This window comes from Acomys minous (genome assembly GCF_964271855.1).
Source record: "Acomys minous genome assembly, chromosome: 17".
NCBI lineage: Eukaryota > Metazoa > Chordata > Mammalia > Rodentia > Muridae > Acomys > Acomys minous.
The window spans coordinates 40755880-40773820 of record NC_140500.1 but is presented as its reverse complement, the minus strand read 5'-3'; the positions used below and the strand labels follow the sequence as shown (position 1 = coordinate 40773820).

The 17941-nt window shown below is 39.0% G+C and overlaps 1 protein-coding gene across 6 annotated transcripts in view; it reads left to right on the top strand.

The window, feature by feature from the left end:
* The window catches only part of CHL1 (cell adhesion molecule L1 like), a 200945-nt gene that overhangs the window by 159724 nt on the left and 23280 nt on the right, over nucleotides 1–17941 (top strand). For all 6 annotated transcript variants that reach the window (XM_084766825.1, XM_084766824.1, XM_084766827.1 and 3 more), the window contains 6 exons: nucleotides 529–640; nucleotides 3717–3883; nucleotides 5012–5177; nucleotides 9392–9516; nucleotides 14196–14297; nucleotides 17303–17500. In XM_084766825.1, the coding sequence (XP_084622951.1) occupies nucleotides 529–640; nucleotides 3717–3883; nucleotides 5012–5177; nucleotides 9392–9516; nucleotides 14196–14297; nucleotides 17303–17500 (870 nt within the window). The remainder of the gene's footprint in view (nucleotides 1–528; nucleotides 641–3716; nucleotides 3884–5011; nucleotides 5178–9391; nucleotides 9517–14195; nucleotides 14298–17302; nucleotides 17501–17941) is intronic.

Genomic DNA, 17941 nt, shown 5'->3' with positions numbered 1-17941 from the left:
TGTTTTTGTTCATGTGGAGGCCAGAGGGCAACCTTGCATATCATTCCTCAGGTACCATTTACCTTTAGTTTTAAGATAGCATCTCTCACAGGTCTGGACATTATTAAATAGCCTTGGACTATTCCCAGTGAGCCTCAGGGAATCACATGTTTCTTGATGCTCATTGGCAGGATTACAAACTTGTGCCTTTTTTTCCTGGTAGGTTTTGGGGAGTAAACTCATGCTTGTATATCAAATTCTTCACTGACTGAGCTATCTCTCCAGTCTAAAGTCTCAACTGAAATTTTGAAACATAAAACATGGGGAAGAAAATCAAAGTGTGGTTCACTTTATGTATAAAAATTGGACTTCATAATGAAATAATGCTTTCAGAATGTGCTGGTTTTGGATAATATTCTAATTCAGGAGTCTGTACTGAAATGTTCAGCAGTCTTCCATTCTTCTGAGTATGCCAAGGATATTGAAAATGTCCTCTGTACCTAATATTGCAAAAAGTCTTAAAACTTGTTTTTTATTATTTTTGACTAGATGTTGTCCCACTGATAAAAACTAAGAATGAAGAAAATTATGCAACAGTGGTTGGATACAGTGCTTTCTTACATTGTGAATACTTTGCTTCACCCAAGGCCACAGTGATCTGGTAGGATGCTTGTTGTTATCTTAAGAGAATGACTTGAGGGTTTCTTAAGCTGTCATTTGGCAGGCTATACTGTTTGTGTTGTTATAGTGAGCGAATGTCTCTGAGAAATAAGGAATGAAATTTAATAGACTCAAATAGTATATACTCACTTATATCGGCATACTAGCCCAAGGGGCATGTCCCATGAAAGCCTTCACTTCCCAGGAAACTGGGACAGAGGGGAGGACATCCTATTGGGACTCTAGATGAGAGAAGCATGGGAGAATAGAAAAGTAGAAGGATCCAGAGGGTCCTTGAAACCTACAAGAAGAACATTATGATAGGCAGATTTGGGCACAGGGGTCCCGCTCAAACTAAGGCACCAGACAAGGACAATACAGGCAGTAAACTTTATTTTTTATTTGTTTTTTTAAATTAATTTATTCATATTACATCTCAGTTGTTAGCCCATCCCATGTATCCTCCCATTCCTCCCTTCCTCCCACTTCCCCCCTACTCCCCTCCCCTCCCCTAAGTCTGTGTCTGAGGGGGAACTCCTCCCCCTGTATATGCTCATACGGTATCAAGTCTCTCCTTGGTGACCTATTATCTTTCTTCTGAGTGCCACCAGGCATCTCCATCCAAGGGACATGTTCAAATATGGGGCACCAGAGTTTATGTGAAAGTTAGATCTCCTTCTCCACTCAACAGTGGAGAATGTCCATCGGCTAGTCCGGGTAAGGGTTCGAGGTTTACTGCCTATTTTTTCCTTGGCTGTTGCCATAGTTTGTGGAGGACCCCAGGGCCCAGACTCGCCTGTGGTTTTCCAGGACCCGCTGGATCCTTCTATTTCCTCTTTCTCCCAGGCTTCTCACACCTAAAGTCTCAATAGGATGTCCTCCCCTCTTACCCACTATCCTGGTAGGTACAGTTTTTCATGGGGACGTACACCTTGGACTAGTGTCTCGATATAAGTGAGTATATACCATTTAGCGCTTTTTGCTTCTGTGTGAACTCACTCATTATGACAATTTCTAGTTCAATCCATTTGTCCACAAATTTTGGAAATTCCTTGTTTTTAATAGCTGAGTAGTATTCCATAGTGTAAATGTACCACAGTTTCTTTATCCATTCTTCTATTGAGGGACACGTAGGTTGTTTCCAAGTTCTGGCTATTATGAATAAGGCAGCTATGAACATGGTTGAGCATATGTCCCTGTTGTGTGGTAGTGCATCCTCTGGGTATATTCCAAGGAGTGGAATAGCTGGATCTTGAGGAAGCCCTATTCCCATTTTTCTGAGAAAGCACCAGATAGCTTTCCAAAGTGGTTGTACTAGTTTGCATTCCCACCAGCAATGCAGGAGTGTTCCTCTTTCTCCACACCCTCGCCAGCATGAGGTGTCAGTTGAGTTATTGATCTTAGCCATTCTGATGGGTGTAAGATGGAATCTCAGTGTCGTTTTGATTTGCATTTCTCTGATGACTAAGGAGGTCGAGCATTTCTTTAAGTGTTTCTCAGCCATTTGATATTCCTCTGTTGAGAATTCTCTGTTTAGCTCACAGGCAGTAAACTTTAAACTCCTACCCAGATCTAGCCAATGGACAGAACATTCTCCACAGTTGAGTGGAGAGTGGGGTATGACTTTCACACGTACTCTTGTGCCTCATATTTGACCATGTCCCCTGGAGGGGGAGACCTGGTGGCACTCACAGGAAGGACAGCAGGTTACCAAGAAGAGACTTGAGACCCTATGAGCATATACATGGGGAGGTAATCCCCCTCAGGAACAGTCATAGGGGAGGGGAATAAGGGGAAAATGGGAGGGAGGGAAGAATGGGAGGATACAAGGGATGGGATAACCATTGAGATGTAACAAGAATAAATTAATAAAAATTTTTTAAAAAGAAATTTAATTACTCTTTTCTCCTGAAAATATTGGCCAGAATTCTAGGATTTTTTTTTCACATGAAATTTGCAGAGCCATTTGTGTTCATAAAAAGAAAGAATTAAAATGATTTACTAAGACACTTGTAAATATTACTTTCTTTTGTCTGTGACGGGTCTGTCTAAGGGTTCTTATTGCTTCTGAACTCTTTATATTAGTCTACTCTCAGTTACAAACACACTTAAGATGTTACCAAGATTAGTTTTGGTTTTAATAATGTTATTGTTGCTTAAATCTAAACATATCACTATAAGCATCTGCTGTGTTATTTGCTTTACTGATAGAGCTTGGTTACTTTACTGTGAAATCTTTGTGTTATTGCTCTATGGTGCTTGGAGCAGGGCAAAAGTAGTGAGGGCAGGCCATGGAAGTGCAAAGTCATAACCTGTCTAATTAAATTGTGATGTTTTGCCTATTGTGGGGTTTTGGTTTTGACTTTTAAAATATTTGATTAAAATGTTGTTTACCTTGATTTCTGAAATGCTTTCAAATTTTGCATCTGAGGCAAGTCTCATGGCCTTCTCAGCCTAGTCCCCACTTGTAAAAGCCTGTGCCAGTGGCCTATTTTTCCTCTTGAATTGTGAGCACGAGCAATCACTTACTACAAAATGTACAGGGTTAATCAGGCTCTGACAAGAAATGCTTGGAGAATGGATGAATGTGGGAGAAAATGAGCCTGAGGTTGATAGGGTAAGTGTAATTCATGTCCACAGGAGAGGCAAGACTCCCTGGCTTATAATATTTCTGAATGACCAATGTTCTCTTAGGACAGCAGGAGGCTGGGAAGGTTGGTTATCTGTTTCAATTACTACATTTCCCATTTGCTATCCTAGAGCGATCATTAACTAAAGAGTTCACCATAAATAAGCCAGAAACTATTTATTAAGCTCTTTGGTGGTAGCAGCTATGAGACAGACATTGGCAACTGTATGAGGAGGGAACTGGGTTCCCTTTAGCTACAGTCTGTTGGCCAGGTCTGATGTGCATCCTGGGCAGTTCTAAGCAAGAAATAAATCTCCACCAGAATTTTCAGAAGGTCTGCCAAGCACCCAAAGAAGGTATAAGCCTAAATAATATCAATAAACAATATCTGAATAATGGAAAAATTGTATCCCAAACAAAAAAATGACTCATAACTCCATCTCCATAGGGAGGTGGCTGATGAAGCACATCCCCTAGAAGGGAGCCGGTACCACACCCATGAAAATGGCACACTGGAGATCCACAGGACTACTGAGGAAGATGCAGGGTCGTACTCTTGTTGGGTAGAAAATGCGATGGGAAAAGCCGTCATCACAGCCAACTTGGATATTAGAAGTATTGTTATTTTGCTTTGTCTTTCTCTTTTATGACTTCTCATGGGAGGTTCAGTTGCTACTTGTTTTCTCAGATGAAACACTGTTATTTAACTTTGAGTACCTGATGAAATTACTTTGTTCATTTCGCAAAAGCCCTCCAGTGCATTTCCTCTGAAAGACTAGTGCTAGTAAGGCAAGGTGTGACGTTTATGGATTTAAGTCCTCTTAGCAGATAGCTGTACATCCCTAGTGGTAGATGTCCATATATATGTTAAGAAATATCTATCTAGATGTATTTTTGGATCTGGTTTATTCCAATAGAAAACTTGAAGTGTTACCAAGTATCAGTTTCTGTCTGATCATTTAACAAGATCATAGAAATTTGATCTCAGGGATAGAAAAAAAAAGCAGCTTGACAGCTTGGGCAAGCTTTTTTGTTCTCCTTAAACCATGAACACCCATGTCAATTAGCCTTTCCTCCTCAGTGAAATCCTAGAAAGCTGCTGATTGACCAGCTTTGATATGCATTAGTCTTTGGGCTTCATAGTTTTGATAGTAGCAATTGATTTCATACTAAAGTGGTATGCTCTGTCTCATTCAGCAAGACACTCTACAAGTGAACATCAAACATTTACAGTGCCATCCCTCCGAAGCTCTGGGAACACCTTTGAGTAAGGACAGAGATGCAGGGATGCAGGCTTCCCTTTTGTAGGGCTTGTTGTCTGGTTCTCCACGTTTGCGTGGATAGTCCACTTATTTCAGGGCGTTACCATTTCAGTTCAGATTTGTAAATTAGTAAGTGTGTGAATATAAAATAAACTGACTTGCCAACTTATAACATGAGTATATATCTAGACACTAGAGAATGAGAAATTATATTACTTTCAACTTCTAGAGACATGTATTAGCTCACACTTTGGTTACTTACTTTAGCAAAGAACAGTATGAAATTTTGCTAACTTATTAATTGGTGCTTGCACCTAGATTTCCTCAGGTTCAAGGTTAGAAAATTACAGTAGGGTACTTTGCATGTGAATGTGACAGTGTCATGACAATTTTGGTTGCCTAGGTTGTAGACGTTTAATAACAAAGTGAGCTGTGCACCGTAGTTCTAACTAATACCTTTGTTTGACTGAAAAACATACAGATGCTACAAAGCTCAGAGTTTCTCCTAAGAACCCTCGCATCCATAAATCACATGTTCTTGAGCTACACTGTGAAAGCCAATGTGACTCACATTTGCAGCCCAGTTTGAAACTGTCCTGGAGTAAAGATGGAGAGGTTTTTGAAATTAATGGCACAGAAGATAGCAGGTAAGTGCAATGCTATGAAAGGAGTGTGTGTGTGTGTGTGTGTGTGTGTGTGTGTGTGTGTGTGTAATACTACACATTAGAAAAATAGTGCTAAAATTATTCAAACTTCATTAAAATACAAGAAAATACTCAGATGTTTAATTCTTCAAGTCAGTACTCAGAAGGTTTTAAATTACTAGTTCTGTTTCTTTTATAAGTTTTCCTTCTTAGTTTTGCCATTTATTTTCTGTAAAGCATAGTTTCTCCTGTCAAAGTAAGAAGCAGAAGCCAGATGTGAGATACATGTTAACTGCGTAGGTTTAGGAGCAACCCGATCCATTGGGAAAACAGGAAGAACAAGATGTCAAGGGTGTTTCTAACTGTTGTTTGGGGCTCTTGCTCATGGGTAGTAAGTATGTGATCCAGGAGTCTGAAAACTACTGGTTTGTCCTCAGATTACCTGCTCCCATGATGCTATAGGAGAGGTCAACTGTGGTACCATATTGTCTGTCAAAACAACAGTTCATACTGCTTCCAAAAAGGCGGTGTCCATTCCCTTCTTCTACCTGCTAGTCTCAAACAAGTCCTTCCTGCCCATAACCCTCAATTATATATGCTAGTCATCCTGTTAAAAGTATTTCCAACATTGGCTGGCCCTTCTATATACAGGAGTGGCTTGCAAAACCCTTAACAGACACCAAAATCTGTGTAGTCAAGTGTCCAAGGGTAGTCAAGTCAAGAACATCCTATATAAGGATGGTCTATTTAAATCTCATGCTTTTATTTATTGTATTTTACAATAAAATTTATATTATTATATATTCATAATTATTTTAAATATAAGGTTATTTTATATTTAATTATATTTTATATATTTATTTCATATATTATATATTTTATAACCATAGATTTCATGTTTTAGATATTATTTTATATATTTATATACTTTATGTATTTATATGTTAATTTATATATTTAATTATTTTATATTTTTATGTGTATAATGTATTTATATATAATATATAATTATTTTTACATAAGTGATTATATATTTAATATATTTTATATATTTAATTATATTTTAAATATAATATATATATAAACTATAGATTTATAATTATTATTTGCTTATAATTATATAGATAATATAATGCTGATTATTTTATTTATTATTTACATTCTTTTAAATAACTAATGCAATGTGAATGCTCACCAACTAGGCATTATACAATGTAATTTAGAGAAAAATGAGAAGAAAAAAAAGTACCTGTTTAGTACAGACACAAGTTTAAAAGCTATTCTCCATCCATAGTTGGTTGAGTCTGTGAATATGAAACTCATGTAGGCAAAGGCTGAGGATGCATTTCTGAGTATTCTGGACAGGAGGGACACATAAGATAGAAGAAATAAGGAAGTTTGCGCAAGTGTTGAGAATCACTGGAGTTTATGTGCATCAAAAATAGAAAGAGATCAATAGAATTCAATAGAATTGAGTCAGACACCTGTTTTTTCTTTTAAAATCGCACAAAGGTCAGTTCTGTTTCTTCTTGTATTGTCTTTGATTGAGAGCTAAGTTATCACGTTGAAGTCAAATCTCATCTGAATTTACATAGTAATTCCAAAGGTCTGGAGACACCACAAGCTCTCCTTAGATGAGACCACACCAGGGTCTTGTTTAAAAGAATGAGCTCAAACTCAGTGATCCCCAGATCCTAATGTTGACACTTAATATACTGGTACTCTCACACTAGCTGCTTGATGTCTTTCTGCCTCCACTTTTTAAAAACATGATTTGATAAAAAGGAATAAACAGCTGAAGGATAATGTTATTGTGAATTAAGATCTGATGGTTTTGAAAAATACAATTAACATCATTGACCACTATTTTTTTTTTGAACCATTCACTCATCATTTCTCTAGTTGGTTCCTTGCACAACTGTTACCTTGTTGGCCTCATTGTTAAAATCTGTGTATGTATACATAAGGCACATCTCAATGCAAAGGTCTCAGCTGTGGCCCCTAGGTTATTATAGTACAAAAGTGCTGGTGACAAATTTTCATTATACAAACAGATGAGGGGCAATACCTTCAGTGAACAGGCATGGATGATTAAGATTTGTTTTCTGATCTTCAAAACTTTCAGTTTATTAATTTAGCATCAACATTTTCAGTTACGTAGGACTGTCACCCTTTCCAAAAAGTGGACTTTGCTTACAGGATTTTTTTTCCAACTAAATAGCTAATATTGTGAACATATTTTAAATCTAATGGAACTTGATGTAAAGTAATGGGGGTCCATGTTTATAATGTGTATATAAGTGTAGTATGAAAGATAAAATTGATAAAGGAGTGAATGTGTTTTGTGTGAAAACCGTGTTAAAAAAAAAACAAAACAGGATTTCCATCTATGCAGTCCAGGGGTGACTGAGGTGGGACAGTTGCATTGTAGGTGAGAAAGAGGGATCAAAGGCTTTTGCTCCAGACCCTTGGGGCAAGGAGCTGATTGTTTCTGCCATTTCTCTCTGCACTTTAACTGTCAAGATTTTAGGCTAGTAGCCTTGCTATTTGTGGCTGCTGATTGCACTGGAAAACTCTATACTTTACCTCTTAAACTTTCAAGCTGGTGGCCTTGCTATTTGGTGCCTCTGTTCACAGTGAAAAGAAAGAGAAAACCACATATTCACAGAAACACAAGGAGCTCCCACAGATCATTGATAAACATACATAAAGACATAGACAATCAGACAGACCGACACATATTTGGTGGGTGGTGAATGGAGGAAAACTTTAATCAACAACAAATTTATTTTTGTCCTGGGTTTTTATATCATCTGAAAAAGTTACCTCATTCAGAAATAGATATATAATTGTTACATGAAAAAGGAGTTTCAGTAGGACTACTGAGTCCAAGTTCTTTCATTAGAACTATATCTAAGTAGATATTTTTGTTTATTATAAGTTTAAAGTTTTATATATATTCTCAGTATTAGTTCAAAGCAGAAGTTTTATCTTTTTCTTATTTCAAGTGTATGTTATGTGTTCAAAGCAATAATATTTTTATGTCAAGGTTTTTGTCAGAAACAGGTATCTGTCTTGTCTTGTACAGATATATATATATATTCTTTGTTTTCATATCCATATGGTCTTTCTTATCATGGTGTACACCTGGGTCTTCTTGAACTAAACCTAGGATGCATGTATTTCCTTGATTATTAATTTGTTTGAATCTTGTTTTCCTTCTTGGTGGAATTCACATGGAGGTTCACAGAGCAGGAGGGTTTTTAATTTACTTGAATCAATTCAAGAAGCATAATCAGGAATTACAAAATCATCTGTGGAAACTCATCCAACAGAGAGAGTAGCAACTATGGAGGAATATTGTTATCTTTATAGACATTGAGGTATCTGCCATGCCAGATACATGAGACAAGCAGGGAAAGGCAGTAATGCAACAGAAAGCAGTGTTGAGGCAAAATTTCTTGGGGCTTTGCCTAAACCAGGGATACATCCATTTGTCAGTCATACAAAAAATGAGTGGGCTGCCTCCACGAGGCTTGCTTGCTTGCTTTGCCAGCCCAGTATGCAATTGTTCCCAGCACAAAGTATTGTAGCTTGGCAAAATATATAGAACTGAATTTTAAAACGCTAAGTGAAATAATTTGCAGAAAGAAGGACAGGACTGCCACCTAGTGTGCAAACACGTTAAATGCTTTAACTATTATAGTTGGGAAACAAACTCTTAGAGGAAGGAGAAATAGCAAAATGAGGTAGTATCTGATTCCATTATAATATTATGGTCCTGTGAAATTGGGTGGGGTTCTTTCAGGTACATCCTCCTGGATTCTGCATAAGGTCCCCTGCTTATACCATAAGAATTCTGTAAACACATGCTAGCTCAGTCAGTGGGAGTGTGCTTCCTAGTTATGGCAGCCAGCCCAGAGCACTGTCACAACCCATGGGTCACAGATGGTTGGATTTTGTAATTTGTGAAAATGTGATCCCATTTAATACTGTGTAGTCATGTGTGTATACTATAATACTTTACTCCTGGAGTTCATCTGTGGCCATCTTGGTACTATTTGCATTGATGAACTGGTTTCATCACTCCCTTTAATCATCTTCAATAAAGGAGTAGGAATCATTGTGTATAGACTGTATTCCTGCTTTGGCAGCTGTTCTTACCCTCATCAATCACTTTGTGTTTGCCTCCCATTCCCCCCCCCACCCCCCAACAGAATAGTGATTGATGGAGCGAATCTGACCATATATAACATCTCAGCGGAGGATCAGGGCATTTACTCCTGTTCTGCCCAAACCACTCTTGATAGCACTTCTGAGGAAACTCAAGTCACAGTCCTGGGTAAGTGACAATAAACGAAGAGAAATCTCTGCTTCCTCTGAGCACCTGACTCCCGTTGGTTCTACGTGTTCTAGTCAGTCATTATGTGAGCCTCTGCTCGTACAGTGAAATTTGATTGTTTGTTGTTGTTGTTATTGTTTTATTGGAACACCATTTTCAAATTATTTCTACTCTTCTCACATAAAAGAATTTAATTAATGCTTAATTGATTTTCCCTGCATGAGAAGTTTGCCAGTAGCAGCAGGAGATAAGCAATGCTGGCAGTGGATAAAAAAAAAGAAAAATCAAAGGTCTCAACCCACCCATTCTTATGGTTCAGAGAAGTGGAGCTGAAAATAAAAGTGAGCTCCGTGGAAGACTGGGGAATGGGTGTGTCCAGTGGTGAAGGCTTGGCATTTATGTTCGACACAAGAAACTTGTCTGGCCTCCGAGGGCCCCAGGAAGTTGAGCGTGTACATCGAGTATTCTATAAACAAACATACTTGATTTTTAAAAAGTACTGATTGGAAAACAGTGTGTACACTTCACTAGGCCAATAATAGCAATTAGCCCCCTGAAACCACCAGTGTTTATAGCTCTCAGACCTTCAGACCATCTGCTGGCTGTTTCCCAATTGCCTTTCTTCATTGCCTCATTGCCAACCCTTTAACCTGTAAACCTGCCCCATGTGGAAAAAGTCAGCAAATTGCTTAAGCTGTAGGGTATTTTCTTAATTATTTATTTATTCACTTTACATCCCAATCGTAGCCCCTGCCTCCTCTCCTCCTGGTCCCAGTCTACTTCCCTCTTCCCCATATCCCCCCTCCCATACCCCTAGGAAAAGGGGAGACCCCCTCCTAACCCACATCAGCACTTCAAATTGCAATAGGACTGAGTGCACCCTTTTTCCTGGGAAGGCAGCCTCACTAGGGGAAAGTGATTAAAAAAAAAAAAAAAGCAAACAAAAGAGTCCATGTCAGAGATATCCCTGCTCCCCTTACTAAGGGATCCACATGAAGACCAAGATGCCTATCAGGTATATCTTTGTAGGGGACCTAGATCCAGTCCATGCATGGTCCTTGGTTGGTGTTTCACTCTCTGTAAGCAAACCCTGGGTCCAAGTTAGTTGGCTTTGTTGGTTTTCTTGTGGATCTCCTGCCCCCTCCAGGTCCTTTTGTCCTTCCCTCCACTCTTCCGCAAGGCTTCCTGTGCTCCAGCCGAAGTTTGTCTGTGACTCTCAGCATCTGTTTCAATCTGCTTCTGGTTGTAGCCTCTCAGAGGACAGCCATTCTGGGACAACTCTGATAGGCTCCTATCTGCAAGTATAGCAGAGTATCATTAATAGTGTCAGGGATTGCCTCTCTCCCATGACGTGATTCTCAGGTTGGGCCAGGCATTGGTTGGACATTCCCTCCACCTTTGCTCTGTCTTTATCGCTGCACATCTTGTAGGCAGGATAAATTTTGGATCGAAGTTTCTGGGATTGAGTTGGTGTTCCCCTCCCTCCACTAGGAATTCTGTCTAGTAAGAAATACCAGAAAATACAATCAAACCGGTGAAGGAATTGCATAGATCCCTTAAAGAAATACAGGAAAATACAGTTAAATGAGAAAAGAAAGTGAATAAAACTGTTTAAGACCTGAAATTGGAACTAGAAGCAGTAAGCTGTAGTTTTCATCTGATGCTGCATGTATAGCAATCTGAGAAGTGTGGAGGATGCTCATGCCCCCTCCTTTCCTGTATGAAGGCTTGCTGAACCCCACTGCCAAAGTCATAGTTCCTCCAGGAAGGTTTTTCCTTCACAATTCCTATTGAAGGTATTCTCCCACCACTCGTATTTCAAGTCAACCTCAGAAACAGGCTCCGGGCACTCATCCCACATGCCTTTAAATAGAACTTTCTCCTAATATAATACTAACTATTATCTGAGACCTCTCCTGCTACAGATACTTTAACAATTTCCATCTATGAAAAGCCAGTCAGCTGTGTTGGAACCCTTCTTATGAAGCCAATAGCTACTAAGTTGAGTTCCACCAAGTACATCCTACATTGCAGAAGGCATAGACATGATTCAAAGGGTGAGATGTTTAGCTCTAGGTAAGAAAGCTTCTTCAGTTCTCTACAAATGTAACTACTTAATCATCTAGTAACTATTTCAGCAGTATTTACCACACACAGAAGCTGAACATTTGGTAAGCTAGGCTGCATGCCTCTCAGACACCATGAATATAGAACATTAGGACACAGGAGCTTTCTTCCCCAGTATTTTGAGTGATGGCAGCAACAAAAGATTGGCTTTCTGATGCTTGGTACCACCTTCTGTATTTCCCTAAAACCTTAAAATTCACCCTTCAGATTAATCTTTCATTTGGCACCATGAGATACTGGTAATTTTTAAATAAACGGTGGCTATGATCATACATATAATTTCTGTACATGTTAATCTGCCAAATTTAAGTAATTTTGAAGAATTTTAGATAAGATAGTATTAATTTTTAAAACTGCCTCCTTGGTTTTAAAGTATGTGGGGTTTTTTTATTTTTAGTGTTGGATTAAAACACCAATAATTGGCCGTAAAATGATTTTGAACACAGGTGTAGTTTCTAAAATATTTTATCCTAGGAAACAATATTTTAAAAGCCTAGATGTAAACTAACTTGCTCAGAATTTATTTCCATAAAATACTTAGAGAATCAGCTTCTAAATCCTCTGTGCTCTGCTGATTCCATGTGATGATGTTCCACGGAATCAGATTCTCCTCTCAAGTGGAGCACATTGACTGTGATGGCCTAGAGAACCTCACCACAGACTGAGTTCTTAGTGAGTCCTAAAGAGTAAAGTAAACTCTCTCAGCTTGCAAGTACAGAATGCTATTGAAGAACTGCATTTTGGGGGGAGGAAGAACTGCACTGGGTTTTTTGTACACCTGGCAAGCAGTCTGATCATGATACCCTACCCCAGCCCTGGGAAAATACTTTCTTATTTAAGTCCCCGACATTTGAACACAGACATGTACCAAACTTTAAAAGTAAGTATGTTCCATTTTAAGCTATAAAAAGTGCTTTTTTCAATGAACACTTAGAAGAATTTGGGAAATCGTAGAGGCCAGTGTGGACAGTAGCTTTAACGTCTCCTCCAAGCTAAAGCAAATGTACTTGAATACTTGGAAAGTAAAGCTTATTTGAGATAAGATTTTTCTCTTTACAATCTCTCTCTCTCTCTCTCTCTCTCTCTCTCTCTCTCTCTCTCTCTCTCTCTCTCTCCTCCTCCTCCTTCTCCTCTCCTCCTCCTCCTCTCCTCCTCTTCCTCCTCCTCTCCTCTTCCTCCTCCTGCCCCCTCCCTTCCTCCTTCCCTCCTTCTCCCCTTGCTCTGGTAATATATATATATATATATTATGTACCAAAAAGATGCATGTACCTTAACACTCAAGTATAAGTCATCGCCTTTGATTTCCCAGTTTATGTTACATCTACCAGTGTCTAATATGCATCTTCTACTATAAAATTATCTCCTCCCACATTTTGCATACACCAGGAAAGCATACTACAAAAACTGTGAAAATATATGTAGGACTGACTGTCATTAATTATAATAAAAATTAAGATCAATTGTCGAAGAACTATGCATAGCTCACAGCCTCTATCTTGTTTATCCACAACCACAGGACATAATTTTTATTGATTTAATAGAACACGTATATACATGGTTGAAGTGACTATGTTTTGCAAATCCTCATTTAGTCATAAAACACTTACATGCAAGGCACCAAGAACAATACTAAGATTAATAAGGCATCCTTTCTCTTAAAAATGCTGTAGTTCCACGTTGGCACATAGAGCACTCACAGAGAAATGAGTGATTTACCAGGGACCCATGTCTCCTAAACTTGACCCTGTGTAACCATCACACAGGCAATAAGTCTGCGAGTGTCCATTCTGGATGACTTTCTTTCAGTAAACAAGTGACATTTATTGTTAAGTGTTGTTCTCCAGGCAATTCTAATGCCCTGTCAGGCAAGCATGGTCTTTTGAGAACCTCCATGGTCAGTAGGGAAATAGTGTGGAGAAGACAGCATTTGAAATAGAAGCTCTCGGGCTGCTGAAATGTGAACAGCTCAGAGTGGTCTGAGAGAGGAAGGGAGCCTGCAGATGTCTAGGAGTTTGGAGGTCAGGGCAACCAAGCAACAGTCTATACTTTCTTTACAGATGTCTTTTGTTTCCACCCCAAATATTAAAATTATGTTTATTTACAAAGAAACATAGCGGCAATAGGACATGCAGAGCTGAGCTTAGACAAATTCTCAGGTAGTTTCTTGGTATTTTATTTCATTTTATTGTTATTTTCATCAATCACTGCCAAAAGTCAAATATTTCCAAGGCTCGGTACCTCTTTGAATCAGTGCCCAAGAGAGACAAACACTCTCACCAAATAAAATAACACAGATAAAAGTGCTTTGTGTACTTTAAAGAGCCATAAGTGTATAAAATGACTATTATTACCGTCAGCCTGCTTCCTCCTCAGAGCAGAGGTTTATAAATATACTGGAAGCTTTGAGAGTTAGTTCATCTAAGGAAGCTGAAGTTGGCTGATGATCAATGATCTTGAAATACCTTGAAAAATATTGTCCCTGCTCCGACATCCTTATTGCTCCTGTAAGCTGCTCAGTGTCATGTTACAGCAATCTTTTTTTTACTGATTAGGTGTTCCAGATCCTCCAGGAAACCTTCTCTTGTCAGAAAGACAAAACAGGAGTGTCCGGCTGTCCTGGGAAGCTGGAGATGACCACAACAGCAATATCAGGGGTAGGAAGGCTTGAAATGATCTTTGTCTTTATCCAGCGAAGTCAAATTAATAATATAGCTATTTTAATTACCATTGGTAGATTACATAATAAATTAGGTTCATGTATGTATTTATTATTTTATGTATATGTGCTTATCTTCTTGTATATCTGTGCAATAGATGAATATCATATCTGTAGAAGTCAGAAGAGGATATTGTATGTCCCGGAACTAGGCCTACAGATGGCCATAGGCTGCTGTGTGAGTGCTGGAAACTGAACTTGGGTCTTTTGTAAAAGCAGCAAGCTCTAAAATGTTGAGCCATCTCTTCTCTCCAGCCTGTGGATTAAATACCTTAAAATACTCTTATAAAGTGCATTTGATTGGTTATATATTTCTGAGTCTTTTAACAAATATGTACTGTACTTTGATCTACTCCCCTCCCATACTTTCCTACCCTCACTCCTACTGCCCATCTCCTGCTCACATGTTTTGTCCTGTTCAGCTTGAAAGATTTGACTCTACTTTCACATCATATATACATACATACATATATATATATATATATATATATATATATATATATATATATATATATATATATATATATATATATATATATACACCTAAGAACCATGAATGAAAAATGGCAGATAATTTTGTATTCCTGAATTTGGCTTAATATACTCAAAATAATTCTTTCCAATTTTACTCTTTTTCCTGGAAATGACATTGCTTCTTTGTTCAATTCTGTTGCTGGTGTATGTTTTAGTGCGTACAAGTTCCTGTGTGTACACACACACACACACACACACACACACACACACACACACGTGTATGTGTGGGTGTGTGTAGAACAGAAATCAATGTCAACATTGGGTAAACTTCCTTAAGCACTAGCTACTTTCGGTTTGTTTGACTCTCTGTTTTTGAGACAGGCTGTCTCACCGGCCTGTGAGTTGTAGACTAGGCCAGCTGCTTGGAACCTTAGGGATTCTCTCGTTTGCACCTTTTTTGTCCTAGGATTACAGATGCATACTGTTAATGCCCGGCTAGTGCTCTGGAGAGGGTCCAGGGTAAATTCTCTCTGGGGTTGGATTGCGGGTGCCCTTCTTGTTCACTTTATCTCTAGGGTGGCCAGAGCTGATGGCTCAGGCAACCGTTCAGGATTGAAAGAAGAAAAAGGAAGGAAAGGGAAAAGGAGCCCAAGGTTTCTTCTCTAGGGACTGGCTGTACCGCGGCTGAGGAGAATTTAAACTGACCACCTTTTTCCTATGGCTGAGGCTGTAAAAGCGGCTTTTGGCTAGAAACTGCACGGGGTCGTAAAAGGAGGCCTTTGATCTGTAGATAGGCCTCTTTACGGAGATCTCCAATAAGTTGGTGTAAACTTAGGCTTATTAGCTATAGAAGGCTGATGGCCCTGAGTCTGCTAACTTATTTGCGAATCTACAGAGAAATAAGAAGTAAGAGAGAGATAGAAAATAAACCACTCACACACATACATTCAAGAGAAGAGGATCAGGAAAAAAGGTGGATGAAGTCAGGCATCTTAACTTCAACTGAAGTTGAGCTACTTTATTTCTTCTCTTCTGTTCTCTCGCTCTCTCCCTTTCTCTCTTCTTTCTCTCCTTTTCTCTCTCTCTTTTCGTTTATAGTAGAAGACCATACTTATACTTCTGAGAACAGGGAATTACCTCATAGTCAAAACAGTACAATTAATCACAAAAGCAGATGAATTCTAAAATACAACAGGTTACATGTTTTAAATCTAAACATTTCTTATCTATGTATCCATTACATAAGTTCATGGTGAGTTCAGAATGACAAAGATTGACAGGGTCTAAGGTTAATAGGGTCACTTACAAGAGTATACAACTTATCAGTTAGGACGGACCTGACTATACATTATCCAGCTATCTCTTAGTTTGTTATGAGCGCAGGACAATAATTTTGTCTGTCTTTCATTCTAAGAAACAGAGTAAATTCAGACATCTCTAGGTAACTTCATTCCACATAAGTTCACATGGAGTTTAAACAAATTTGGCTATATTTATGGTCAAATACCAGGATTCGTGGTGCCATCTGCGGTGGAGGCTTATCTGAAGCCACAAATCTGCTGGTAGGGTATCCTAGTGAGGCATCTGGAGGTCCACAAAGGTATTTATTGCAGCCATAAACTAACTTTAACTTTTAAAACTATTTGAGCCAAATCAGGAATTCCATAATCAGGGATTAATTCATCTGGATAACAAAAAGTACATCTTCAATAAGAACCTCTAGGAAGTTTGCTCAATCAGAGCTGGTCAGTACCCAGAAAATAACAATTCACACCAATGCCAGATGTATTTATTTTTGGTTTTTTGAGACAGGGTTTCTCTGTGTAATCTTGGCTATCCTGGACTTGCTTTGTAGACCGGGCTGGCCATGAATGTAGTCCTGGCTGTCCTGGACTCACTTTGTAGACCAAGCTGGCCTTAGACTCACAGTGATTCACCTGCCTCTGCCTCCCTGGGTGCTGGGATTAAAGGCACGCGCCACCGTGCCCGGCTCTAATGCCAGATTTCAGAGAGATGCAGCAGTGCACAATTGACAGGGTAGTCAGAGGTTGGAAGCAATTCTGGGGCACATCATGATACAGACCTTGCAAATATCGGATCACCTCCAGAGATCTCTCATGCCTCCTGGACTTTCCCAAATCAATGGCTCCTGACAGCATGTTAGAGGTTGGAAGCAGTTTCAGGGTACATCATGGTATAAGACCTTGCAAACACCAGATCACCTCCTAGACAGCCCACATGCCTAGTGAGCCCCCTCAACAGGGCGGCTCTTGGCAGCATACTACCAACTTTTTATGTAGGTTCTGGGAAATGAACATGTCGTACTTTTAAGAAAAACACTTCACTCTCTGTCAGCCCCAATGGCATTTCCTTTTCCTTTTTCCTGTTTTAAGCTTTTAATATTGCAAAGAAACTTTGATAGACCTTCAACAGATTTAATATGCTGTAATGTTCACTTTCTGACCACAGAGTACATTGTAGAATTTGAAGGGAACAGAGAGGAACCTGGAAAGTGGGAGGAGCTAACTAGAGTCCAAGGAGATGAAACAGAGGTTTTGTTACCTTTGGCTCCATATGTGAACTACCAGTTCCGGGTCATAGCTGTGAATGAAGTCGGGCGGAGTCACGCAAGCCAGCCATCTGACTATCATGAAACTCCACCAGCAGGTACGGGAAGTCCAACCTCAGGGATCTAACAGAATATTTTACATTGGCCCAATTGTTTTTGAACACATTAAAAAAAAAAAAGATCAAGCATATAATGTATGGTTTTATATTCCTCCAAATAATTTGAAAAGTGCTACAAATTAGCAATGTACAATGTTAGAATTGTATTTTTTAGATATGAGGATTTTTTAATTTTTAACTTTTACTTTGTTCACTTTATATCCCAGTTGTAGCCCCCTCCTTCGTCGCTTTCCGATCCCACCCCTCTCCCTCATCTCCTTTCCCTCCCATAGTCCTCAGAAAGAGGAGCGCTCCTCCCCTAACATTTTACCTCAGCCTATAAAGTCTCATCTATGCTAAGGTATCCTCTTCCTTTGTGGTCCCACCAGCAGGAAGTGATCAACGTAGGGGTGGGGGCGGGGCAGAGTTCATGTCAGAAAT